We start from the raw sequence: 27,671 nt of genomic DNA, 5'->3' as shown, positions 1-27,671 counted from the left end.
AACTAAAAAAAGAATATTTCGACTTATTATAATCACAATAATATGAGCCATTCAATTATTTTTTTAGCCCCTTCAAGTTCGAAAGAATGACGATCCTAAGAAAAATATATCTCAGGTCACACACTTCCATATCATAAGAGCGAATGACCAATCTTAGAATTTATTTCCGTTAAAAATAATTATTTAGACCTTGTGACTGTGGAGGCTGTATCATTTTGGGAAAATATTGTAAACAAAATAAATAAATAAATAAATAATAAAAAAATGTTTTATCCCAGAATTCTTTTGCCCCAGCTGTTATTTCCAAGTGTTATTACAGTTGTTGTATTTCTTAGTGAGGATTGTACAACATTTTTGTGTCATGTTGATGGCTGCCAGGATGGCCGAGTGGTCTAAGGCGCCGCGTTCAGGACCCAGTCTCCCCAGGAGGCCTGGGTTCGAATCTCGAATTTCGGCTGCCAGGATGGCCGAGTGGTCTAAGGCGCCGCGTTCAGGACCCAGTCTCCCCAGGAGGCCTGGGTTCGAATCTCGAATTTCCCCATTGTGGGACTAATATAGGCATTATTATTATTATTATTATGTTTTCAGCGCGTGTCACCTATTAAAAAAAAGAAGAATATGCTTTGACGCAAGCCACTATAGCACTTGAGTGTTGTCATGAGTGTGAAGGAGATACCAGCAGCCAGGCCATATCATCAACTTGAATACTTCATTCATCGAGGTCGGGTGTTGCTTCAGTGATTCTTTCATCGAAGAGCAACTGAAAGTGTTCCAAATATTGCTGCTCTTTTTGTTCTATCCAATCATTTTCTGTTCTGCTTGTCCTCATTAGGGTGGCGGGTGAGCTCGAGCCTATCCCAGCTAACTTTGGGCAATCACAGGCTAAAATTCACATTCACATTCCCACCCAGGGATAATTTAGTGTCATCGATTAATCATACATGCGTGTTTGGATAATGAGGGAGGAAATGGAACACAAGAAATCTGAGACGAGATTCAAACTCGACCATTGTGCCTCATCCTGCCACTACTTATTTAGGGAACATTCTGCTCACTGCTGTTGAACGCCCAAGTCCCTGACTGTATCGGCAGGATCACTTTGATCTGATTCCACATAACTGACATTGATTGATCTAAACGACCATGTTCATATGCGACTAAGTGGACCGTCAAAAAAGAAACGGAAGTCTGAGCCCTGCAGTTATTTGTCTGACCGACTAACCGTCAATTCATCCGTGAGCACAAATGGATTTGACAAAAGAAAAAAAAAACAACAGGACAAACAGACAACACTGTATTAACAAGGATGACTTGATGATAAACATTTTCCACACATAACGTCAAGATGCCCTGCGATTGCAGTTTTTCAGGAATTTTAATGAATCTGAAGGAGATAGCCCACTTCTGGGTCTGTATTCATTTGGCACTACAAAAAAAAAACTTTAATATGTATAGAAAAGAACACATTTGTTCGATATATTCTGAAAAAAAAACTGTAAATGTTCATGTTTATGAATATTCTATGACGAACTGGGTTTGTTTTTTAGTTTATCTAATGCAACCACAAAGTAAGGAAAAAATATTGACTTATATGTTCCTGTACATGAGTGCAAGAAGAAGCACAAAGGCCTGCTTGAAATTGCTGCTCTGTGACAATGCAGACTTCTGGGATTATTCATTTTGGCAAGTCTTGTAAATGTAGCGTATAGAACAATGTAATTTTTCAAGGCATGGCGACAATTAATGAGATACTCGCGTAGGAATGAAAGCAAGAATGGAACGGTGACAGAGTAAATATTGAAAATCAAAGTCGTGGAAAAAAAGAGCCAAAACGGTTGGGATTTCTTTCGTCTTTTTCTGATAACCTGCACAGCCCCCTGATAGCTCAACAAATCCCCAGGCTTTTTGTACCCACAATCCCTTCCACCTCTTCCAGCACAACATTCATTCTCATTCTGATCAATAGACATCCATTCTTGCTCTTGCGGACAGTCTTCAAAACAAAGAAATACACCGACAAAGAAGATAGAGTTGGATTTTAGACTCCCACTGTCCCCCAAACGCGCAGAACAACAACAACAACAAAAACTGAAGTTGTCCAGGAGATACGGGCTTTATCACAGCAGCAAAATATCCTGTGAAAGACGATTTTCTGAATGGCAAAAATGATTCTAATACAAATTGCAATCCTAAATGGAATTTCCTCACTCTATTTTATCAGCTGACAACTTTTAAAGCAGCCACTGATGGCGTGTTGGTACATTTGAGTGACTTTGGTGCTGGCGGTGTGAGTTCCCCGCAGTGATGGTGTGAATGGGGGAGTCGCGAACTGTTCTCTGTTGACCAGTCCAATGTGCGGTCTTTCTTTTGCCTGAAGTCGTTATCTTGAACAGGTGAAGTGGTACAAAAAAATGGTTTAAGCTCTATAATATCCAAATGCTTGTGTTACTTGGTGCATTTTGAATCATACATTTTCACGCGTCTTTTTCATGAAGCTTTCAGACTTTTTTTTTTCCAAATAATTTCCTATGATGACACAGAAGGCCGGATGAAATAACGTAAATATTTGGTAACTGCTACACACACTGCATATATACCAGCCTAGTTCCCTAAAGCCTAGTTCCCCAACAAGAATTTAAAATTGTCGGCAGACTTCCAAAATCTGAGAGACCCCACACGTGAGGAGCAGAACAATTGGGGCTAAAATCGGACTAATTATCCTGCCGTGTGAACCAGGCTTTAGATGTTACACAGATACTGCGTCATCTTGATTTTTGCCTCATAATTTGAGTTTTTTATTGTTTAAAACAGGCTAGCCAATCGCAGTCGCAGTTTGACATGATGTCACATGGGTTACACAGCCAATTGGGTTCATTAACACGGGATTTCACATATTTTGGTACAAGTAGTCACCAAGAGCACATTTCTTCAGACTTATTCCTTTGTTTTCTTTTTATTTCACTCTGCTTGAAATACAGTTCATGCTAAATCCCGTGTATGTGTGAACATGTCGGAGGCCTCTACCGTGCCCTCCAAGGATATGCGGCCTGGTGAGTCGCCCAGCTGACTCCATTCATTCTAATGAGCATCATTTATCATCTCCTTGACATTCTCCAAAATGTTCTCACCAAAGGCCTCACCAACTACACTGTTAAAACTTCGTGGACACTGTTAAAAATAGAATGTTGGTATTGCATTAACACCACCCAGTAATAAAATAACCTGTGCTGTCACACTGATACGTCATTAAAATGGCTTGTCACCTGTATTCGACTCTGATTGGTGTCCATTTGAAATAATCCCACCCCTTATGTAATGATTGAAATTGTGTAGTTAGTCAAGAGAATATTCCATACCAAAATTTTTCGCCATACACAAGATAGAATCAAACTTTCTTACGGCAGGCAAAACTTTCATGACTTTGCAGTTTCTGACCTATTAAAAAAAAACCCTAATAACTTTTTACCACTTTAGTTTTTCCATGTCATATTTAATGTTTTAAGTTCAAAACAGATTGGCCAATCAGAGTTGTGTTTGTGCTAGGCGGCCAATCAGGTTCATTAAGACGATATTTCACATGTTCTGGTTGAAGCAAGTGCTTCAACTATATATTTTTTTTTTTGGACTGGCAAGTAACACACCTGACTGCATTCAGTCTAACGAGTGTCATTGGCAGCTACTCGGCAAGCAATATGCCTCTTCTTCAAAATGCAACGATGATATGAAAACCCAATAGTCTTTGACGGAATTTAATTTCATTGAATTTTTGTGTGAAAAGTTAATGTCTGCATTTTCTAAGTCCATGGAATTGTTACTTTCTTCCCCAGTCTGGAAGACAAGGCCTCACCAATTTGTGAGCGTATTGAGGCACACGTTACTTTGTCCTCACAAGTATAGCAGGGGTATCCAAAGTCAGGCCTCAAGGGTTGTTGTTTGCCTGTTATCCATCATCTCCTTGTCCTCCCTTCCGTCATTTGAATCAGGCGTGTTGAAGTAGGCAGACAAAACAGGAAAACAGGCAGGACAGAAACCCTTAAGAATTGAAGCTGGACATGCCTTCGGTGGAGCGTTGTCCTGAACACTCTCAAGTGTCATCATAACTGCACAGTGCACACTTGTGGGTTTTGAACAGTTAACACTTTTATAAATTTTAGTTTCCCACCACGTAGAGTGGGTGGCTATGGAAATAGCTCATTTGTGCAAATAAAACAGAACATACACACTTGTACGTATATGAATCATAAGCGTAGGTGAAATGCAGTGAAAAACAACACAAATGTATTCTTCCAAGGTTTGTCTTGTTTATTGTCTTATTTTTTTAAATATTCCCTGAATAAAAAAACAGAACATCTTCACTTTAAGTCTTTTTATATGTTGTCCTTCATGGCCTCCAGCTAATAGCTAAGTTTTCGCTCAAGTTTACCGCTCTCGTTTTTTCTTGTCTGAAGCAGAAGTGCAGTGCATCAATCAAAAGACCTTTACATCTCTGTGACTGATCTCATGACAAGGTTTTTGAGCAAAGTGGCTTTAGTATGAATGAGGCGATAGTGCTTGTGCTCATCAACTGTCTGCCAAGCTAAATAGTAAGTGAACTGTAGTTGCCAATATGTGTTCAAAATAATGCTCCATTGTCTGACAAATATTGATTTCTTTCCACAAGAGTTACTAACAAAAGTAATGAATAATGATTTTTATCCAGTCGCATGAATGCAATTTCGATTCAAAGGTCATATTGGCTACGTTCACACTGCAGGGCGTTATGTCCGATTCAGATTTTTTGCCACTTTTAACGTGAATGCAACACATTCATGTTGTGACATGATTGCGCCCAAAGCACGACGTCAAGTGACGTGCACCAAATAAAGTCATAAGGCAGTATTTTCAGAAGTAAATATGGTCATTTTATCATCTTATATCACCAGATGAGCAAGGCGGTATGAGGTTTAAATATTTTGGGGAACTGAAGCAACTCTTCTCAAACTCCACATTTAATGGAGATGTACAATACAATGCAATGCAACTTTTTTTATATGGCACATTTCACAACCAGAGCTGTAACAAAGTGCTTTCCTTATGGTGTCATTTAAATTGGCGGGAAATTAGCACACCTATTGAAAGACAAACAATAGATACCAGAAGAACAGCAGAACGACAGTCTCATGTTGAGTTAAAAGCTAAAGAATAAAAATGTGTCTTCAAACGAGTTTTAAAAGTGGACAGAGAGGGGCCGTGCCTAACATTTAATGGAAGCTCATTCCATAGGGAAGGACCGGCATCAGAAAAGGCACAATCCCCCCTGAGGCTGCGCTTAGTCCTCGGTACCTCCAGCAGTATTTGGTCCGCACACCTGAGGCAGCGGGCAGGTGGATAAAGGAGGAGGAGGAGCTCGGAGAAGTACCCTGGGGCGAGGCCATTTAAAGATTTGAAGATGAACCTAAGTACCTTAAAGCGAACTCTAAAGTGCACTGGGAACCAGTGAAGAGAGGCCAAGATTGGGATTATGTGAACCGTCTTCCGAGATCCAGTTAAAAGGCGTTCAGCAACATTTTGCAACAGTTGGAGGCGCTTGAGGGAGGACTGGTTGACTCCAAAGTAAAGAGCATTACATTAATCTAGCGACCCGCTAGATGTATTAGATTTTCTTCCTATTTCTGGTCATTTGTGCATTGCTCTTCCACCTCTGATTCATCCGTAATTATTTCAAGTCTCCCGTCTATTATCAGCAAAACGGGCATCCACCAATGACAGATTGACTGTACGTCAGTCTGACCGTATGCCATATTCGTATCTCCCAATGAACATAGGACATTGGCACAATCTGATTAAACGCTCAGAGCATACCTCAAAATGTAGCCGAAAAAAATGTGTTTGTATGGCAATTCTGCACCTGTTGTCAGATCAAAATTCACTGAAAAAAGCTCTAGAAAATAAAACACTTTCTGGGTAAATCAGATTGTATTGCAGCAATCTAGTGTTGTAGGTTCCACATCCACAGTAGAAAAAACCTCATGAAAGACAGTTTTATGGTGTCTGGCTGCGCCTCAGGGGATTTGTCAGTGAAAGGTGGAGGTGGGGGGAGATTGGCGGATCGTCTGCTAAGAGAGGTGGATATATTTACCAGACACGTCAGACTGAAGGTGTGAAATGACTGCCGGGGGTCACATCAGTGCTGTCTGTCTGTTTTTCTGGGCCGAGGTGAAAGATTGAAAGATACAAAGCACGATGAGGTGAGGATGGAGGGGGAGGGCTTATTGATCCTGAGGATGGTTTGAAGTAAATACAGTAAAAGATTAAAAGTATCTTCAAGAAGACATCGCGTCTCTCGAGGCACAGTCAGCTTCAACCGCTCACAGAGGAGTTTGGTATTTCCTTGTCCTCGGCTTCTGTGTATTTTTGTCTCTTTGATCCATCCATCCATTTTCAATAGCTCTTGTCCTCATTACGATCGCAAGGGAGATGGAACATAAACTTTGGTGGAAAGATGGAGTACACCCCAGTGGGACATACCATGTTGAAAATTGACTTTTGAACTTAGGTACAATTTAGACTTTTCAATTACATGCATGTAACATTTTGGACTTTGGAAGAACATTCTTTTCACTGTAAGGAGTTTAGAAATGTTACATGTTCTGTAACTTTACATTAAGGGGTGATGGAAATATTAATAGTGCCACAACAAGGCATTTATATTTATATTAGTTTTCCATATAAATCTTATTAAAGCATAGATGCGTTTTGTGTCACTTGACCAATCTGCCAGCAATATACTCAACAGCCTGTTTTCCATTAAATCTGTATCCTTTTTGCCAACAGCGTGCATGTTCATGTCATATCACTTTACATGATGATTCTAATAAAGCCCTGGTGTCAATCTACGTCACGTTGTACAATATCTGGCTTGAAGCATGTCTGACAATGTTTTGAATTCATGACAACAACAATGTAACTGGAAATGAGATATGCATGTAAACGGCTCTTGTCGTGCATGCGTATGACTTTGGGTAATTGACGAAAAACAAAGTCATCAATTGCCAGTCAGGAAAACAGGGGCATAATTTGCTATAAAAATTTGATATGCATATTTATGGGGATGGTGGATTTGCGGCCAGACTGATTTCCATAGCGTGTGGTTAGAATCTTCACTTTGTTACAAAATGATGAATATGCTAACCTCCTGGCCTTATCTCACACCCCCAGAACAACTGCAATGTTTTTTTTTCTTAGTATTGTGTGTGATTTGAAAATGTCGATAAAATGCATGTATATCCCGTGTATGTCAAAATGCTCCTCATAATTCTTCATAATAGCAGACTCAGTCTCCAAAGGTGGGAGGTGGGATGAAATTCACATAACAGCCTCTTGTTGTGTCTGAAAAGTCTTTCCAGACAGATTCAGATGATCCCATTATAGTTTCCAGCATTAAACTGCACTTTTGGCCCATGGTGAGTGAGCAGCTTCCCAACAATTTTGTTCCGCAGATGTTTGCTTTTGAGCAACATGTTCTTTTATTTCCTTCTTTAGAATACATACGATATGCTCCAGAACACCCACAGTCTGATAATGATAATGAAATGGATGGATGAATACATACAGCAAATGGTGATGTTATAGCTCTATGATTTAGCTAAGCAGACATTTTTTATAATAATGAATTTTATGGGTCGTGTTTTCATGCCCAGCACGAGTCTAGCCCAAAGTGCAGACTAGCTGTGCACGTTTTCTTTCTCATGGTATTTTCCGAGACGGGTGAAGGTAGAAAGGAGTGTTTGCGCCGCTGTGGGAAGTGACACTGCCCACTTGCCATCCAATGAAAGCGGCTTCCCTCATTCTCTTTAGATTCAGTCGACATGGTATAAGGACTTGATGGAGCGCAGTGGGCGGGTAAGGGGGCGTAGGGGGCTTGGGGGTGGCATTCACAGCGCCCGGGCTCACGTTGATCGGCTGATCAATAATAGATTAATGTGCATGTTGATGAGAAATTCTGTAGGCATAGAGGGGGCGTATACTTTGAGAAAGGTCCGTCCACATCCTGAATATAAATGTGTAGAACAAATGGCAGCCTCAGTTGTACCTTTCATTGTCATAACAGATTCTGCACACTGGTGGCCCGGACTTTTAGCAAAGTGGTTAGTGGTAGAATTTACAAAAATAGGGCCCAACATGTGAAATCAACTGGTACTGGAGTAAATGTCGCAAATGATGTTTCAGTACAACAAGTCATATTTGGTAGTTATCAACAAGCGTCTGGCATAATTATAGCGGGATATTTGAGCACTTTTCTTGACAAAATTGGGAGCTTTCATTGGTTGGTTTGGTGTGCGCCGTGTCTCAGCAGAAGGACATGCTCACACACGCAAGGACGCTGGGGAGGCGTTGGCATGCATGGTGGCACTTGAGCATTGTCCACAAATATTCAGGGCTTTGGAAAGGCCATTCCTGAAGATAATTATTACTTTTCTTTAACAAGTCCAACCCCAGCGTTGTCCGTTTAAGATAATTGTCACGTCGGAATACCCAATTGTGTCCAAAAAAAGCACCTTGAGCATGCGGCTGCTTAAGGTCATTTAAAGCCTCACATTGACTCATCCAAACATACTTTCTGTCCAAATTGATCAATTTGTGTCTTGTCTGGCCAAAGAACTTTTTGTCCCAACGACATTTGGCTTCATTTATATGGGCAGCTGCATAATTTGGTTTATCTTGGTAAAAATTTCAGAGCATGGGCCTTTTTTCTTGGTCAGCACCCTCTCAATCCATTGAGATGTAAAATTAACTTAACTCTGGACCAAACTCGGCAGCACACTTCTATTTCCTGGTTTGACATGAGCGCTGGCCGTCGACAGTATATTACAAGGGGTGGCCAACCAGTCAGAGGCTGAGAGCCTTTTTAATCTGTTACTGCAGAGTCACATCATTCACATGGGCAGACTAACTCCTCCTCCTATACTGTCCGTCCCTCACTCCTTCATGTTTTGACAAACGCCCCTTACAATGTAAGGTTTTTCAGCCTGAGCAATGTTCCAAAAAGGTTGATAGTGTGCTTCATAAATTTGGGTAACATACCATGTCTACTTTTCTGCTTGACCTTTCAAAGTGAACAACTTGTGCTTGAGAAGTTCTGTTCTCTTTGGAAATTTATAGTTGATGTTTGCATGGAGTGAACTAAAATGCCGCTGAAGATTTGAAGCCTTGAAATGCTCTAATGATACCTAACATATTAGGCAGAATGTCTTGCCATTATGTTCAACAACAACTGTGTCGTTTGTGTTAAACCATTGAAGCACAATTTTAATTTCGTACAGGATTTTTTGATCCTTATTTAATTTTATGTGTACTTCACTTTAATTGAATCCGTTAAGTCCAGACATTCTACCTCATTTAAATCAAAAGCCCCAAATTCAGCCTAGCCTAGCCCGAGCACATACTGCATTTGCACGACCATAGGGCGCACCCAAAAGTCCCACATTTTCGGCAAAATGGACAGGGCGCCTTATAATGCGGAGTGCCATATCTGTGTAGCAAGTTCCAAATCTATACATTTCTTGAGCTCTCCGAATGACTGACTGGGAACATTACACAGCGTGCGTTAGCACCCTCTATTGGTTAAGTTTGAGACCACAATCAGTTGACAACAGACTAGTTAGTACGTACGTGCGGAAGAAAGCTGGCTAAATGGGCGGCTGTCTACAATGTTGTAGTCCGTCTTATTATGGATGTTATTGCAAGCAAGAAACATCAAAGGTTAGCCCATTACACAACTGACCCTGCCGCCCCCCAGACCCCCCCAAAAAAAAAAAAAAAAAGGCGGTGCCCAGTGCACATCTCTCTAAACAGCCATGTGATTGGCTGAGGCTGAAGTACTCCCAGAATGCTTTGCGGCACTTGGGATATGAATGGCATGAGAGATACATGTATTGTGTTAATTGTATTCTTATTCCTTGTTTTGGTTGTTTCATTGTTTGCTAGTATGCTGTTCAGTTGATGTTGGGTGATAGTTTTAGTTTTGATATAATACAGTGACCGTACATAGATTGTTGAGAAAGTGACTTGCCTACATTGGCATTGTGTTATCATGCACTGCGAAGTTAGTGTGTCTGCTTGAACTGCCGGTTGAGTCGTCACAAAATCCCGCGTCATGTCTGAGGGGCCGCATGACGTGTTTGAAAGAGGACTTTAATTAAAATAAATAAATAATGTAAGTTCATTAAATACTTCAATAAAGTACAATCAATCTCAGTTTTGGTCCCGCTGCTTTGTTTTGCTAGCATTCATGCTAGCTTGTGGTTTAGCATGCAAGGTATATTTTGACATGCCTATGCTCAATAGTACGGCGTGCCCTATGTATGTTTTAAATATAGAAATAGCACCCGCAACTGAGACTGTGCCCTTTAATACGGTGCACCCTCGGGTGTGAAAATTTGGTAGTTTTTTGTTTATCTTCAAGTTTACTTGAAAATGTCAACTTCTAGTGACATCAGAAGAGAGTCCACCTCCCATTCAGGATTATTTTAAAAATGTCTAACCATGTTTCTCTTACTCCCACCTCTCCACAACAGTTCAATTAAACCGAAAAAAACCCCATCCCTTTCACCAAGACAGTCGTTCACCCCAGGATAAACATAAACAGGACTAAAAACAAATTCTGCTTTATTCTGCCTTGTTAGGAGACGTTCTGTGCGCTCAAGGATGGGGGGAGGTGTCGGTATTGGAGCGCCCAGGAGGGTTGTGGGCTGGTGGAGGCCTTTGATGGTCCTTCTTAGTGTCTTTAGACCAGATGAGAATCGCCGCAGGCTTGCCTTTTCTATGCGATGGGTTCCTTGGAGCTGAAAATCAATGTTAATCTGAGGCCACCTGGGCGTGTAAACATAACCATAATGAAAGTCCACGCCCACACACAGTTGTAATATACACCAACAGAATCCAGATATGTAATGCATCTATGACTGCACGGGTAGACACACAGTCCAGTGATTTCCGCTCACATGCAGCAGGTGAGAAGAAAGGCTGACAGCAAGAGACACAAAAGAAAAGGAATAAGATACTGTATTTGTTGAGGGAAAAATAAATAAGTCTAATGTTGAACCACCACCATAGTTTATTATTCAGAGTACTTTTATTGCCATTTAATCTGCAAATTAGCAATTGCACGCCAATAGACACATAATTCGGCTAATTGAAAGGCACAAATGTGTAACTTTCTGATTTTCCAAACAGAGCCATTTGGTTTTACAGAGTCAAAGAGGGACCTGTTTACAACATAAACTGCATTAGGGACCGCACTCTCCCTCCTCGAACACACACTATGAGGATAGTGCGCAGGCGCCATAGTAAATTACAGAGCCTAATGTTCATTTTCTTGACTGGTCCGACTTAGAACGAAGAAAAATTGCAAGAAAACCTGCAAAATAGCAAGGTAAAACTGCAATAAATACAGCTATGAAAATTCGTATCAGAGTGAATACACAATAACCGAAGCGCAACGTAGCGAGGGAACACTGTATATGCATTGATATATATATATATATATATATATATATATATATATAGTCTTTCATGTCATGTCATGTGTCATTATCCACACCGGTTATCCTGTACAGGGGTGCGGAAGGGTGCTGGAGCCTATCCCAGCTGACTACGGGCGAAAGGCGCACTACACCCTGAACTGGTCGCCAGTCACCCACGCTGCCCACACACAACTCAGGCGAGTGTACCACTACACCATCAGTGACATATATAGTCTTATTTACATTATAGTTATCGGTCCATTTTTGGTGATATCGGACTGAGGTGTCATCATTTATTCCCCAGTATTGCTCAGTTATCTCATATACATATATGTCATTAGTATTCATAAGAGTAGCGATTATCCTGTATGTCCTTTATTAAAATTTGTTTAATGAAAGTGGGAGAAGAATGAGTGAATGAGAGATTATTTTTCCACATTGCTTGTTACTGGAGAATGTGAGTCAGAAAGAACAACATAAAGAATGTACAAAGTCTGGGATCATTTCACACTTAAAAATATAACAACATAAATGAAGCCAATGTGCCAGGTGTCTATTGCAAAACACTGTCTCAAGTCACCCAAGGATAAGACACAAGCAGCCGGTGCACTTCCCTGAATAAAGGTAACAGAATAAACACAAACACAATAATCACACGGCAGCTGTCATTTGCCACGATTAACACCGAGTAGACAGCGTAGCTAAAGGATTATCCAACTCGTGATGGGTCCAGCGACACCGAGGCGTCGATGCGCGCGCCGAGCTTCCAGGGCAAAACCCGAGTCGGTGCGCGTACTGCTTTAAGAAAGTCACGTGACCACTACCAGACCCGTGTCGACACAGCGGTCGCGCGCCAAACTGAGAGTATAAAGACGCGCATCTGTCAACAGGATGGACGCTCAAAACAAGCATTGAGTTATTGGCGCGTTACTTTGCGTTAAATATCCGCAAGATGGAAGACGTCACTGGAAAACGCAAGTTTTCTGCTGTGTGGGACCATTTCGATCTTGTCTGTGAAAATAAGGTGTTGTTTTATGTTGACTTCCTTGTTTCACTGTCTTACTCTCATATTTTCTAAAAGTTCGGTTATTTCATGATTATTTTGAAAGTAAGTCTTAGTTTATTATTCATACTCTGTTTTTCAGGTGAAATGTCGCATTTGCGGCAGCGAACATTCTTACACCAACAAGAGCACCTCCACAATGCTGAGGCATTACAGGGCAAGGCACGAGAATGAAGTTCCTGGTAGCTCCCGGATAAATACAGGTATGCAAACATTATTTTGCTTTGTCTGACTCTCTTAATGGAGTGGTTAGGTATCAGTCATTATTAATGATTTGTGCTTAACAATCAAGCTTCCCGGAAGGAGCTGCTTGATAAAGCAATCCTGAACTTCATTCTCAAAGACTGCCAGCCGCTCAGCATTGTGGAGAGTGAAGGGTTCAAGGAACTTATTCAAGTCCTTGAACCCTCATATTCTTTACCATCCAGAAAGGTTTGTTTTTCCTAAAGTAGTAGTTGATAAAGCCAGTTATATTCCATCAGTATTTCTATCGTATTGATTTGCTTTTGTAACAATTTTCAGACCATCAAACAGATGGTAGACGAAAAATACCGGGAGGAACGGGAACGAGTGAAAGTGGAAGTACAGCAAGCTATGGCAGTGAGTATAACGGCTGACATGTGGACATCTGTGAACATGGAGGCTTACTTGGCGCTGACCTGTCACTACATTAATAAAAATATGCATTTGTGTACATCAGTGTTGGGAGTTCAATACTTTCCACAAAGTCACACTGCAGACAATTTGGCCCAGGTCAAGAGAGCTGTTATGGAGGACTGGGCCATAACTAACAAAGTAAAGTGTTTTGTGACCAACGCTGCTCCAAACATGATCGCATCTATCAAACAGCTCCAAATTCGGCACATAATTTGCATTGCACATAGTCTAAATTTGTTAGTTAAAAAGTGACCAGATCCCCGCACTGAAAGCCATCAGACAAAACGCTAGGAACATAGTCACTCATTTCCGCTCCAGCACGACAGCCAAGGAGAAGCTCATTCAGGTGCAGCAACAGATGGGACGACCAACACTGAAACTGATCAATGAGGTGCCAACGCGCTGGAACAGCACATATGAAATGTTGTCTAGGCTGCATGATGAGAGGGAACCAGTGTGGGTATCTCTGGCCTCTCTAAAAACAGATTTGACTCCACTGACTGCTGATGAGTTTAACACCGTGGGGGAAGTACTTCAAGTGCTTGCCCCATTCCATCAAGCAACAGTGGAGTTGTCTGGAGAGAGGCGAGTTTCAGGATCGAAGGTCATCCCGATGATTAAAATGCTCTATCTCGCACTTGAGCGTCATGCTTCTACCTTGCAGACACAGCCCGCCATACAGTTACATGACCACCTCAAGCGTCGAGTCGCAGACACTGCTTCCAATCTGGAGTCTTTAAGTGTGTTAACACTAGCAACACTTCTAGACCCCAGATACAAATCACTAGGGTTCCGTAGTTCCTCCCGGTGTACAGAAGCAGTCACTAGGCTGCGTTCAGAATGCGCCCGAATCATTGGGCGCACACAGGAGGCCCAGCCAGGACCTTCTTCACTGCTGACTCCGACACCATCAGGTTCTTTATCATTATGTAATTTTTATTTCTGGAAAATGCGCTAAAATCCTTTTTAATTTTTTTTCAGACGACCTGTGGCAGCACCTCGACCATGAAGTTGGCCAGATGATGCGCAACCCCACTGTTGATGCGCACTCAGAGGTGCAGCGCTATCTGTCAGCAGGACACATTGCATGTACGGAAGACCCTCTCTCATTCTGGAAGTCCATGGAGCCCACATTCCCTCACCTATTTATATTGGCCACACAGGTGTTGTGCACACCGGCCTCTTCAGTGCCTTGTGAGAGAATCTTCTCAAAGGAGGGGGAAATTGCCTCAAAAAAAAGAAATAGACTGAATAACAAAACGCTGGAGAAACTAATTTTTTTAAATAAAAATCTTTAATCACAATGAGTCCATTGTCATTCACAACACTTTTACTTGGGCATTCAGACAGATGTTCACTTAATTTATCAACTGCGTCTCGAATATCAAAGATTTTTTTTATGAAATTGCGTGTATGTAAAAATAATGTGAAAGCAAATGCCTAATCAGAATCAGAAATCCCTTTGTCATTGTACTCAAGTGTGCAACGAGATTAGAGAGCTCCCCTCTCCAGTGCAACACAACAATAATTCAGTTAAATATATAAATTATATAAATAAGAGAATAATTAGTGTGATGGAAAGTAATACGAAATAGGAGATATAAAAACACATCACGTCGCTAATCAATGGAATTGGATAAAATTAGTTTGACAGATCAGTGTCAGATGACCCTGTCAAATGTTTCCTGCAAGTCCACCAGGTGTCAGTATTCAGCAACACAGTGTCAACGCAGTGTCAATACATTGTGTCACTGTATCGAAACGATACAGGATGCCTCATCTACCCATCACTACAAGGAACTCTGAAAAACTAAAATATCAAAAAGTGCAAAACAACAGACACGAACAAAACACGACTGAAAAAACTAAACTTGACGAGACAGGCAGGAAGGAAGGACGCGGACCTGGACACTGACAGCGACGGGAAACAAAAGACAGGGACAGGGACAGGTGACAGTGACAAGAAACAATGGACCAACTAGAAATAAAATCAACCAGGGAACTAAATACAAACACAGTAACGAGACAACGAGGAGCACCTGGACAAGACACAAAGGGTTGGAGGGAGCTGATTGGTTCACACTCGGGAGTGAGACGACAGGCACAGGTGAACACAATCAGAGCACAAGACAAACACTCAACAAGGAAACACATGAAACTTAATACCAACTCAAAAACAACAAATATAAATCATGACAGGAACACCCATAAATGATACCCTATCCACGCATTGTCACTGAACTAGAACTAATCGTACCACAATTGAAAAAAAAGTGCTATGTTGAGATGATTTAAATCAATAACGCCGGGTCTCATACACAGCAAAACACCTGAAGTACGGCCTCCATATTTAGAGATTATCCCAGTACACACAATCACAAAAGGATGGCCGAGTGGTCTAAGGCGCCGCGTTCCGGACCCAGTCTCCCCAGGAGGCCTGGGTTCGAATCTCGTGGCTGCCAGGATGGCCGAGTGGTCTAAGGCGCCGCGTTCAGGACCCAGTCTCCCCAGGAGGCCTGGGTTCGAATCTCGAATTTCCCCATTGTGGGACTAATAAAGGCATTATTAAGAATTATTAAGAATTAAAACCATTTGCGCTCCCACTCACACCTCAGGCCAATTTAGAGTGTTCAATCAACCTACCATGCATATTTTTGGAACGGGGGAGGAAACCGGAGTAGCCGCAGAAAACTCAAGCAGGCACAGGAAGAACATACAAAATCCACACGGGAAGGTGGGAGCTCAAGATTGAACCCTGCACCTCTGAGCTGTGATGCAAATATGCTAACACATCAAAATCTGTGCCTCCTATTTTGGAGATTATTTAAAAAAAAAAAAAAAAAACTCCACACTGTGTACCTTCAAACACAGCGAGGATGTGTAGTAAAACAATAATAGTAAAATTAAACGTGCAAAAAAATATATTTGTACTCACTGGACTGTGGCAGCATGGAGGTGTACACCTTGGGGTCGATGGTACTCATTGGGGGTGGCAGAAGTGGATTTGTGAAGCTTCTAAGTGGATGAGTTGGTCGCACACACGCAGTTGGTATAGTCCGACTTGCACCAGCCTGGGATTCCTCAGATGCAACCGCAGTAGAGGCAGCAGGGGCCCCAGGAACCGGTCCGATACCGGGAACATGTTCCCCAGCACTCACCGAGGAGCCTGGTAAAAGGGGCGGAGGTTGTTGAGGTGGAGACTGCTGCTGAAGAAGAGGATTGGTGGAAGTATCCGTTGATATGACTGACGAGAAAGGAGATGAAGCAACACAGACAAATGGGGGGATCAGTGTAAGAGAGGAGGAAGGACAAAATATAAATGACCTAATAAGCACAGAAACAGGAAACGTATTTAAAAACAGAATTAGTGAATATATCAGTGCAGACTGGATATTTTGGTCCAGTTCCTGAGAAAAAATTGTTTCGTGGAAGTGGACCTTTCGTCCAAGGGATGGAAACGGTCCGTGCATCCGTCATAGATGGACGACCATATGTGGGATGAAGGGTGATTTTCTTTTTTTTTAATGATGGACTTAGCAAGGCCGGAAATAGGTTTTCGTCTGTCCCTTTAAATCTCCCTCAAGGACCACGTGTATAGAATTCAAATGAAATCTTATATTGTAATGCTGTTGCATGTACTGGCCCTTTAAGTTTAACAAATGCACATTTTCCTTTAATAATAATATTAATAAATTTGATTTATGTAGCACTTTTCAAACACCCAATTAAGGATTGTAAAAAAAAAAAAAAAAAAAAAAAAAAAAAAAAAAAAACCTTCAGCCGGGAGGACCGATGTGGCTCATTGGTGTACTCGCAAGACAGCCATTTAGAGTTGAGTGTGGGTCTCCCGGTACCAGTGGCGTGGTCAGTTAATGACACCTCTGCAATTGTTTTTATTGATATATTGATTGAGTGATTGACTGAAATGGATCTGGTTGACATGATCATCATACTAAGATTTGAATGAATCACTATGATTCTCGTATGAGCATTTGATTCCTGCCTTTAAATTTGTGCGTACGTGTTGCATGATGGCACTCCTGCAACTGCTAAAAGGCGTTGTGGATGGAAGAGTTGAAAAAAACAAGGAAGGTAGAGAGCGTTCAGGGAATGCAAAGATTTCCTGGGCCATGATTATGACTGAGTAATAAGCCAATTTAGATTCCCTAGCACGGTGCTCTTGGATTTATGTGCTCAACTGAGTCCAGTTTCAGCAACACACTGTTGATGGGCCACAATTCTTATTTTGGCATCTACTTTCAAGCCAGAACACTTCTTTAAACTTTCCTCCCTGTCGTAACCACTCCATTCACTGTAGCTGTGACCTCCTACAACCCGTTACGTTCCCTTTCACGCATTGTGACGCGACCGAGGCCACCAAATAACATGCCTTTTCTCGCATTTGCTGCAAAGATAAGCACATTGAATGTAAAGTTTCTTCCTTTTTATTTTTCTCTTCACCATAATTCAGCCGACACATTGTATTGATCAGCATTTATATGAGGGGAGCTTTGCCTTGGGTATATGGATGCGAGGGTGGGATATAAGAATGGTCCACGTGGTACTTTAATAAACGGGCTGTAACATATCAAGGTAAGATTATTCACAAGTGTGCATTGACACATTTTGATAGGTCGAATTATTTTTTGTTATGCACCATTTTTGGCTTTTGTGCATCCTCACTTGAAGGTGGTGAAAATACTGCACACTGTTCGTGGTGAGGATCGGTTAATGTTATTTTATTGAAAAAAAATACAGCGACAAGTGGCAATTGAGCTATAGTGAGTGAACAGTTATTCTGTTTTCTTTAGAACTGCTTTGGTTGTATGGCTAATTCGCACAGGCTGACCGAGGGTGGGTTTTTTTTTTGACATGACGCCGCCAGTGTGGCCAACATGGCACAACGTGGACTGCCAAATTCCCATACACGGTAAAACAGTAAACACTTGCCCCAGCACAAAACTGAAAATGCAATAGTTCAGCCTGCCGAACACCCAGCAAGGTGCAAATGCGGTCCAAAACATGCATGATGAAGCAGATTTGCTCCGACATGGGAATGAATTTGTGCCTGTTTTTTAAGCTTAGCGCACTGGCTTTTATTAAAATAGGCCCTTTAGAGTTTCTCACATTTTAGTCATCTTTCATTATTTCCTCAAAATGGTACCACTTGAATAAAATAAAATGGCCTGAACTATCAAACAAGCAAAACAAAAATATGACCGCTTTTTAACCACAGGACGAGCATCCACCTTTCACTGAAGCCCAAATCTCACTGAGCGGTGAGGGTTTGCAAGTGTATGTACGAAGCGGATGTTATTTCAATTTTAATCATCTTAAACAGTTTTGAAGTTTTGTTTAAAGATTTGATGCTGTTCAACATTTCCTTCGATGTTTAAGAGATTTACCAGCCCCTGCATGTTCACAACATAATAGTTGCTAATATAGCAAAGCTCATAAATTTACGTTAACACTACTTCAGCCTGATGCTAGCTAGCAGACGGTATGTGCCAGGTGTTATTTGGAAAACTTTATCCATACTATGATATTTATTACAAGCTGAGGGTCAAATCGTAATTATACAGTAAGAAAATATTTTTTCACCTACTGTGTTACATGTGGTTTATTGTTGTTGGGAATAGGTGATGTTCTGTTAATGCCGAGCGCTGTTATTTCAGAGTTCCTCAAGGTGTCATTCTGTGAACGGTGCGTGAATGGGAGAGAGCCTTGAGGCGGCCGGATGGGAATCGTTATCGAGTCAAACTGTCAGACTGGGCTGAAGGCTCTCAAACATTCCTGCTACCTTTTGAATTATCTGCATGTTGTCAGTGTGCATTTTGAACACCCGCGAAGATGTTCGTCCAGTTTTGTCAACAAAATCTCGCATAAAGGCTTGTGATCATTTCTTATGTTAAGCTCGTTGTCATCTAATTGTCGTTATGAAAAAAAAAGGGTCATGAAATATGTAGAGGTCAGCCCCCCCCGTCCTCCGGCTGCTATCTCGGTACAGTTCCGGCCTCCACTCGCCGGGCTTATTCATAACAATCGTCGGCCCCGACGCCGATCCGGCAACAACCACTCGACCACCCCCACCCCCCCCAAAAACATATTTTGTGAATGACGCCACCGCAAGAAAGATGCTTACGGCGGAGGTTTATTTAAACATCATTAGCTTGCTAATTTACTATTCAAAGACGCCTACCTTATTATGGGCTTATACGTCTTCTTCTTTGTCTCCATGAACATGCCCAATGCAAGTAAGCACAGTTGGGCTTGTAGCAATTGTGGTATTTTTAGAAAACAACTTGCCATCAAGTATAATTTTGTATTCATGTGTAACTATGCATATGAAAATGCACTTTTTGAATCCCAGAATGTTTTACATTTTGGACTAATGTTCATGTTCTTTGTACATAAATATATCGTGTACATATACGTTTGACATCAAATTTCTTTGTCACGATGACGTAAGCCATTTAAGAGTTCCGGACTGAGAGCCTCTGCTAAATTGCTAACGTAGCCGTCGTCTTATTTTATGTCTAGATACATATTGATTGAAATACAATATTTCTATTCATAGCTGCTGGCTTTCTGACCTAACGCGGTTCTAACCAGACTTCTGTGAAAAAACGACTGTACACCTAAGCACTTATTTGGGTTTTTTTTCCGACTCTGCATTTCAATTTAGCAATTAGCACGCTAAGGGACACGTCGTCCGCCTCCTTGGTTAAAACGCTCCGATTTAGTGGTGTAGTTTATTTGTCACGACGCAGATGATCCGCAGCTCGTTGCCGATACTGGACATGGACTTGCATAATTGCACAAATACAAATAAAGTCCGTACTCCTGTAGCGCAAGATAGCTTGGCGCCTGGCATTCAAGCAGCGGCAAAATAAATTACTTCTGGGATGCTTTTTTTTCCTTTTGTAATCAGTACAGCACTGGCTATTGTGACCTGCTTGATGAGCATGTGGCACAAGAGCCCTTTCAAAAAATGCAGCTTTGACAATCTCAAAATCGCGTTGTCTGAGATTGCAATTTCGGTAAAATTAAAAAAAATGTCCTTCATGTGGACCTGCTGTGGACTGTTAGCAGCATTTTAGCAGAGACATTTGTTGAAGGAGAAAAATCTGTGCCTTCATGGTTGCGCATTCTCAGCAGCATGCATGCACCCGCAACCGGTTTTGATTGAGGGAGCATCGCTGCTCTTTGACTGTCACCGCTTGATGGCTGCGGAGCACTTTTGTTTTTTGCACCGATGGGTAGTATTTTTCACAGCCCAGTTTTGTTCAACGGAGATGTTGTCGCTGTTGGACAGTCTGCATTGTTGTGACTGAATAATATCGTCGCTGAGTGCAGACGTGTATTTAGAACTGAGAGTTGTCACTTGGAATTGAAGAATGCAACTGGAGAATTGAACTAGTCATTCTGTATGTATCTTACTCGACAATGGATGATACAGCAACTTGTTTACTTCCACAGTTAGCTTGGAGCAGACGGGTGCGACATCATGCATGCTATGATCATGATGTCTCTGATCAACTGGTGAAAGGATCTCTTCTTTCATCTACAAGTTGTATAACCGTTTAAGCACGGCGTATGATGGAATAGTTAGGATTGGATTATAACTGTCATGTTCGGTGACTAACATTTGTTTTTTTCCAGTCCCTGGGCCTGGTGGATGGGCGGAGCCTCCAGTGCACACCTGCTGGTCATTCCAATCAGCAGGGTTTATAGGTGCTGGAGAAGTGGAAGTTAGTCGCCGGAATATTGTGGCTGCTAGTCTAGTTTTGCTTGGTAATCGTGTGCTTCTGTCGTTCGTCACATTACTTATTCCCACATGTGTAAATTCCCGGTTTTAGTACGCTCCCTTGGTTGAATAAAATTCAGTATTTTGCTCTTTTTTGTTTTGGCTCTGCTTTGGGGTTCGAAATTCTGTGCACACGATCGTGACAATAACGTCATTGTTTTGTTTTATCTTCTGTTGTATTACTGTTATTTTTTGCTATATATTGTGTAAAGTGCTTTGTTATAGCTGCAGCTGTTGTGAAAGCGCTTGATGAAAATTTCTGCCATGTGCACATATGTGACATTTGACCCATCAAAGCTAACACCCACTTTATTTGGTAGCTTCAAGGGTATAGATAATCATCGAACACAATATCCTGTGGGTCTTGAAAATGTGGGCATTTTCTAAAATTGCGGCAGTGAATTAAGAAAGATTTTATTAAATCGTGTCTGCTTAACCACATTGTAATATGACCATTTAATATGAAAATATACAAACAACCATTGCATTCTTCCTCCTTAGACTTGTTGAGCACTCAAACAAATGAATTTTTGTCTAGCTCTTTGTCAAAGACAAATGGGATTAGATAAATCTTGGTACAGAAAATTGATGGAGGGGATAGAGTAAAAACAATGATTATGTGGACAAAACGGAGGAAGTTGAAAAAATATCACAGACTGAATTATCCATTATGGTTCTATTTTCCGCAGATAATACCCCAGGTAAAAGAATTAATCAAATTAACATTACGTCTGTGGACTGCACGCTACGCACCAACCTACCTCAGGCTATTTTCCCCCCAATTTGACTCAATTAACATTTTTGTCAGAAATGTAAGTATTTCACTCAACAATTGTGAGTGGTCAACCCATCATTAAGATGACAGTATAAAGAAATGAATGAAAGGTGTCTGACAGAGCCCCCACACAAACATATCGGGGCCCAAATTGGGAGTGGGTACTTTCCATACCGATGTTAGTCAGCAAAAGTTGGAGGTTTGAATGAATTTATCAGCGGCTTGTGATATCTCCCACAGCCTGGGGCTTTTTATGTCATACAAGTCGTGACAGACAGAAAGCTCAAGTATCGTTTTGTGTTCCCCTTGACAGTTAGTTGAAACTGCGTTTTGTTGCCAGTGATCAGTTCTCCCAGGGTGTCAGCTAATTGAATGACTCTGTGGCTTCTCATTGTTTCTCAGCTGTCTCCAAGCCATTGATACAAGGTGACAAGGAATTAGGCAATTATTGAATTACTGCTCTCGACTGCCTCATTTAGCTCTACAGTAAAATTGTCCCAAATAAGATAAGAAGCATGATAGGAGGAACACTCTTCGAAACAAGGTTACTCATTCAATTCTATTTATAGGACTTTATTTGGCGCGTAAAATTATTGTTTGGTTTTGAATTGGTTGGATTTTGTGATACACAAATACAAACATTTTATCAGGTAACATTGACTCGTTGTTATCTTGAAATCAAAATCTGCCAAAAAAGGAAATTTCCTTCTTCAGTTTCAACATACAGTATAATAAAGTTTTTGGTTTTTTTTTTTTTTGTCAAAAAGCCAAACTGTATTTTGGAAATAAAGACATTCTGTAAAACACACATTGTCAAATACAATGTGCATTTTTCTTAAAGAACGTTGTCAGTAACGTAAATTGTTCGTAACAATGGTCAGTCATTACCTGAAGTTCAATTGTAATATTTTATAATAATTGGTTTGTGTTTTTGACTTTCATGACCTTTTGTGGTTTTACCTTGTGTGTATCCTCTTTCCACAGTCAGGCTGGGGAAAGGCATCGGTCTTAAACTGAATTTGGTGTGGGTGAAGCTGCACGAAGGCGAAGGAAGTATACCAGGATACTGAGAGGAATCAAGAGATGGCACTGGAATGGCACTGACCACCGCTGAAAAACAAAAGGACATTGGTCAGTACAAACTACAACAAACATAAGATGATGCAATATGTCTCATCCAGTCCGCAAAGGTTTATTGTGTGTGATACTTTTAAAATAGATATTTGCGATTCTGACTAAAAATTACAATAACTAATGTAAAAACAAATATTAAGCGAAAAATTATACATACCTCACTAAGTACTACTAGAATTATCAGTGAAGCCAGTAATGGTTTACTACCATATTATGTCGCGATTATTTATTTATTTATTTTGGTCACGAGAAGCTTATCGAGTTACTATTTAAAGAGCAGTAATCAGATTAAAATTACATATCATAGTCACTATGTGTTGGCTGGAAACACAGTCATGACTTTTTGAGATTGTGTCCGCTAAAGATGAAAATATTAAGATTCATTGTACAGTGTGCTCATAACAAAATGTTATTTAGTTAAAAAAAAAAAAAAACTACATCAAATTTGAAGAAACATTTGGAGTTGCAGTATGTTATATTCAAGCTCATAGAAAATGTTACCAGACTGTACAAATCAGAGACCTTCTACCACCTATCAAAGAAACAAAAATTAAATGTAAAAAAAAAAACAAAAAAAAAAAAAAAATTCCAGTGGCGCTGCTTTTCGGGATGACTGAGTTTTGGTGTTCACACTTAGAATAATCTCTTAATGAGAGTTGTAACTAAGCATTTACTTGCCTTAATTCACTGTTTTCCTCATAACATGCAATTACAACATAAGATTAGGTCAAAGTAACAAAAGTAGACCTTAGAGTTGAGGGTAAATGTGTGTTCGGAATTGTTTTAGTTTATTTTGTGAAACCACTCCTTGCTTCTTTAATGCTGTTACAACCGGTTCAGTGTTAATAAAACATGTTAAAAAAATCTAAACGTTTTATTTATAAACAAAGTTTTGGCATTAAAGTATTGATAGTTAAATATGTCAGTCAGGTCAAGAAAGATGCACAATCAAAGTGTTTAATCTTAATTTTTTCATCTTGTAATTAAAACTTGACTTTTAAACATAAGTGCTGAAAATGCACTTCCATTGAAGTGCAGGCAGATGAATATTGCCTTTGTGGAATATGAATTAAGAAGCAAATCCACAATCTTTCATCTGTCCATTTTTAAAAGTCGTTTGAAGACGCACTTTTTATTCTTTGGCTTTTGACGCAACTTGAGCCTGTTCACTAATTCTGTTGTTTTCTGGTGTCTGCTGTATTTGTGTTTGTATCATGAATTTGTATTTTAAATGATTACTTTCGCTGTTTTTTGTTATTGAATGATGCTATTTTATGCCATACTCTGTTAAGCGCTTTGTTACAGCTGCAGCTGTTGTGAAATGTGCTATACAAATAAAGATGTTTTGTATCTCAAGGGCCTTGTTCAGCCACTTGCTGTCGAACATTTTTGAGTTGACTTCCTCTTTAATTAATCAGTATAGTGACACAACTAATTATTTTATGACAAATCAGAAATGGAAAGAAAGTGAGCACTTATAGTACTGTTTTTGTATTTCTATCGAATTGGCACTGTTTTACAATTTAATCTAGACTACAAATTTAACATGTGAAGCACTTCCAATTGGATTTTTACGTATGAAAGGTGCTATACAAATAAATTGTGATTTGATTGGATTACTGCACAATGACGACCTGTTGGATGGCATCTGAAATGGATCAGCACGATAAAATGTTATTTAATGAGAAAATATATCTTTTTTGAAAAAGTCCCAAAAGGATCATGCCCAAAAAGCTTTTGCAATTACACTGTAAAGTGCAAGCAGAGGGGAGGTTTATTGGTCTCCAGGTCTGATTCCACTAAACTCTGATCAATACACGTATTGATTGGAAATGATTGATTATTTGAAAGCAGCAAGGCTGTGATCAGCAGCTTTTAAGAGATTGTGTATTGTGAGGGATATATTGATCACTTTAAGCAAAGCAGAGTTTGATTACAGCAGTAAAATGACCACAGATGTTATTGACTGAGATTATTGATCAGATTGAGACAGTGGGGCAGGTGCAGGTTGATGGAGATTTGTGCGTTTGTATGTGTGAGCGAGAGACATTGTCAGAGTGGGTGACTGAAAGCTTAAGTTAAACATGGAATATATCTTGGAAACAGAAAAATGGAAGAGAAGAGAAAGGAACCCATCAAATGAATTTTCTGCAAAGAAAGATAATGTGAATTTTTAAGTAAAAATGTATGAACTAAGACTTTTGGGTCTCTACTTGTAGAATTCACTGTTGTCGTTACAACTGCTAGATAATGATAGCAAATCTGCAAATAACAGTTGATTTGTCCCTCAAAAATATTGTTTTGATTAGAAATCATCCGGTATTGATTCGACTAAATGGCAAAATAAATGTTTTGTTGATAAATTGTTTCTTTGGGTTATTGTCATTGCTTTTTCTATTCGTTCTAATTCATATTGAGAAATTATGACAGTATGTTGTTCGGTACAGTGGACACTGGGTGGCAGCACGACGGTGGCCGAGGAAGGTCACAACAATTGCAAAAGCCAAAACACTACAATGAAATACACACATTTTTGAAAAATCCACGACGGAAATGCAAAAGCTACAACATAACAACATTGACCCACGGCGCTATTTCAAAATCTACAACACAACGGAAGTGAATGAAACTCCCGCGGGATGGGAAATTATACTGTAATTCTTAAAATGAACCTAAAAGTGTACATACAAGTATATATGTATACACGTTTAGAAAAATCCCTTTTCTTTTTTATTTGTTGTTATAAGCATGACAAATCCAGACCTTGAAGTCCTTTGTTCTTTTATCACCGACAGACTATTAGGTTGTTATTTACCTGACGTGTTTCGGCGACAGTCTTTCGCCTTCTTCAGTGTCACATGATGGTGTCTTGTGACTCGTCTTTATCAGCTGATGCTCGATGAAGGCGAGACCCACTTGTAAATTCTGACAAGTAGGTCACGCCCTCCACTGTCCGTTCAACCCCTCCAGGATGCTACACTTGGTGGTAGATGTTAATCGAACTTCAGCTGATAAAGACAAGTCACATGACACCATCATGTGATCCTCGGAAGAAGTCGGAAGACTGCCACTGAAAACATGTCAGGGAAAATAACAACCTAATAATCTGTCAGCGATGAAAGAACCAATGAGTATAAATAAGAGTCAGAATGTACCTTATTCAATCAGAACTCCAGCCCTTGCATTTTGGTTTGCGTGTTTGGCGTCAAATAATTTCTAAACATAACATATATATAATAAGATGAAACTGTAAGCATTAGTGGGATAGTCCCATATGCTTTGTATTTAAATGGTTTATGATGCTGCGTGCTCCATTTTTTTCCTCTGGAAGTTCCAAATACTTAATTGTTATTTATATAGTTGAGTATTTAGTTTACTAGTTAGTTAGTTTTACCAAGTATTTTTGATTCACTACTTGATTAAATGATAAAAAATAAAACTATGCCAGGATAATATTTATATAATAATAAAATAAAACAAACATAAATGACAAATGAATCAATTATTATGCCCATTACTAAATAATATAATACTTGTGATCAAAAATCTGTCCAAATAATACTACCTTTTGTGTAATCACCGCAACAGGTTTAAATGACAAATTGCTTCCAAGCCTTAATATGAAACAAAGCCACACGGTCATGCCTCACATTCATCAAACTGACGAGAAAAGCGAGGATATCAAATAAAAAGTCCTCTGACAGAAGTTTACTTTTGAGAAAAAGATAGCAATGGAATGACAGAATGAATAAGATAAGGGGAGGTTGAGGGCAGGTCCGCGTGTGGGAAGCCTCGAGGCTTTCCTACGTCTGGATGACCCACATATCACTGGCACACTTATACGAACAGCCAGTATGGCATGTCGCGTTGCAAAAACTAAATAAGTCACCCACTGAGTCACACATTGCAAAAATAACAGCATGGGGCTGTAACCTGATTGCTGATATAACCTGATTGTATTTCTTACAACAGCATCGAACTACAACAGCAAAACAAGATGGTGAGAATGAAAATGAGATACGGGAGGACAGGAATCTTTGAGGATACGCCGAGAAAGTGGGAACAACACGATTACGAGTGGAATTTGAAAGTGGCAAAGAGTGAAGTGACAAAAAGAGAGACAAGGCATGGATCATATATTCTATGAAGACTGAAACTTGATAGATAAGTGGAAGTAATGAGCGCGCAAGAAGGAATCCAGACAAGAAAATCTTGTCACCAGGGTGTCTGGCATAATTTTTTTAGTGCTGATTATAAGGATGTGAAAGGGGGTTCTGTATATGGTACACAACAGTATACAAATCGTGAACAAGGTCATAACTGGATTTTGAAAAGAAAATGTCCAACTTTCAAATTCACTGGTGAATGCAGAATAAATTGTAGGAGCTCCGTGACAGTAAATGACATCCATCCATTTCCTTATATAGCTTATCCTTGGGGTTGTGCAAGATAAAGCAAGACTGACTGCCTCAGATGTCAGTGTCATGGACATGCTTGAATATGTTTGACAACTTGTCTTCTCAAACAACAGCTTTGGACAGACTTACATAATAGAACAAAGTGAAAGGACACTTGAGCCGGCTGAACATGAGAACTTCTATAATAGGTGTGCTGCATGTAAAAATGACATCAATACTAAAATTCACCCCTAAAAAACTCTGTCTGATTTAAGAGCTTTTTTGTGATCAGATATGCGACGAATCTGCGAACACGATCACCTCCACAGAATAA

At 40.2% G+C, this 27,671-nt stretch overlaps 2 protein-coding genes across 4 annotated transcripts in view; one reads left to right on the top strand and one right to left on the bottom strand.

The window, feature by feature from the left end:
- dcc (DCC netrin 1 receptor) overlaps nt 1-27,671 on the bottom strand; it is a 321,689-nt gene that overhangs the window by 27,146 nt on the left and 266,872 nt on the right. For all 3 annotated transcript variants that reach the window (XM_088281223.1, XM_088281224.1, XM_088281225.1), the window contains exons 26-27: nt 22,767-22,916; nt 16,160-16,468 (exon numbers count right to left, since the gene is read on the bottom strand). In XM_088281223.1, the coding sequence (XP_088137349.1) occupies nt 16,160-16,468; nt 22,767-22,916 (459 nt within the window). The remainder of the gene's footprint in view (nt 1-16,159; nt 16,469-22,766; nt 22,917-27,671) is intronic.
- Nucleotides 12,457-14,522, top strand: LOC148319579 (E3 SUMO-protein ligase ZBED1-like). The gene is made up of 6 exons (XM_088282037.1): nt 12,457-12,513; nt 12,650-12,770; nt 12,860-12,999; nt 13,090-13,167; nt 13,466-14,153; nt 14,206-14,522. The coding sequence occupies exons 1-6, from the start codon at nt 12,457-12,459 to the stop codon at nt 14,520-14,522; spliced, it is 1,401 nt and encodes a 466-aa protein (XP_088138163.1).

This window comes from Idiotropiscis lumnitzeri, chromosome 18, assembly GCF_059441095.1.
Source record: "Idiotropiscis lumnitzeri isolate Australia: NSW breed Sydney's pygmy pipehorse chromosome 18, RoL_Ilum_1.0, whole genome shotgun sequence".
Classification (NCBI taxonomy): domain Eukaryota; kingdom Metazoa; phylum Chordata; class Actinopteri; order Syngnathiformes; family Syngnathidae; genus Idiotropiscis; species Idiotropiscis lumnitzeri.
The sequence above is the reverse complement of the archived record's forward strand: the minus strand, read 5'-3'. Positions and strand labels throughout refer to the sequence as shown.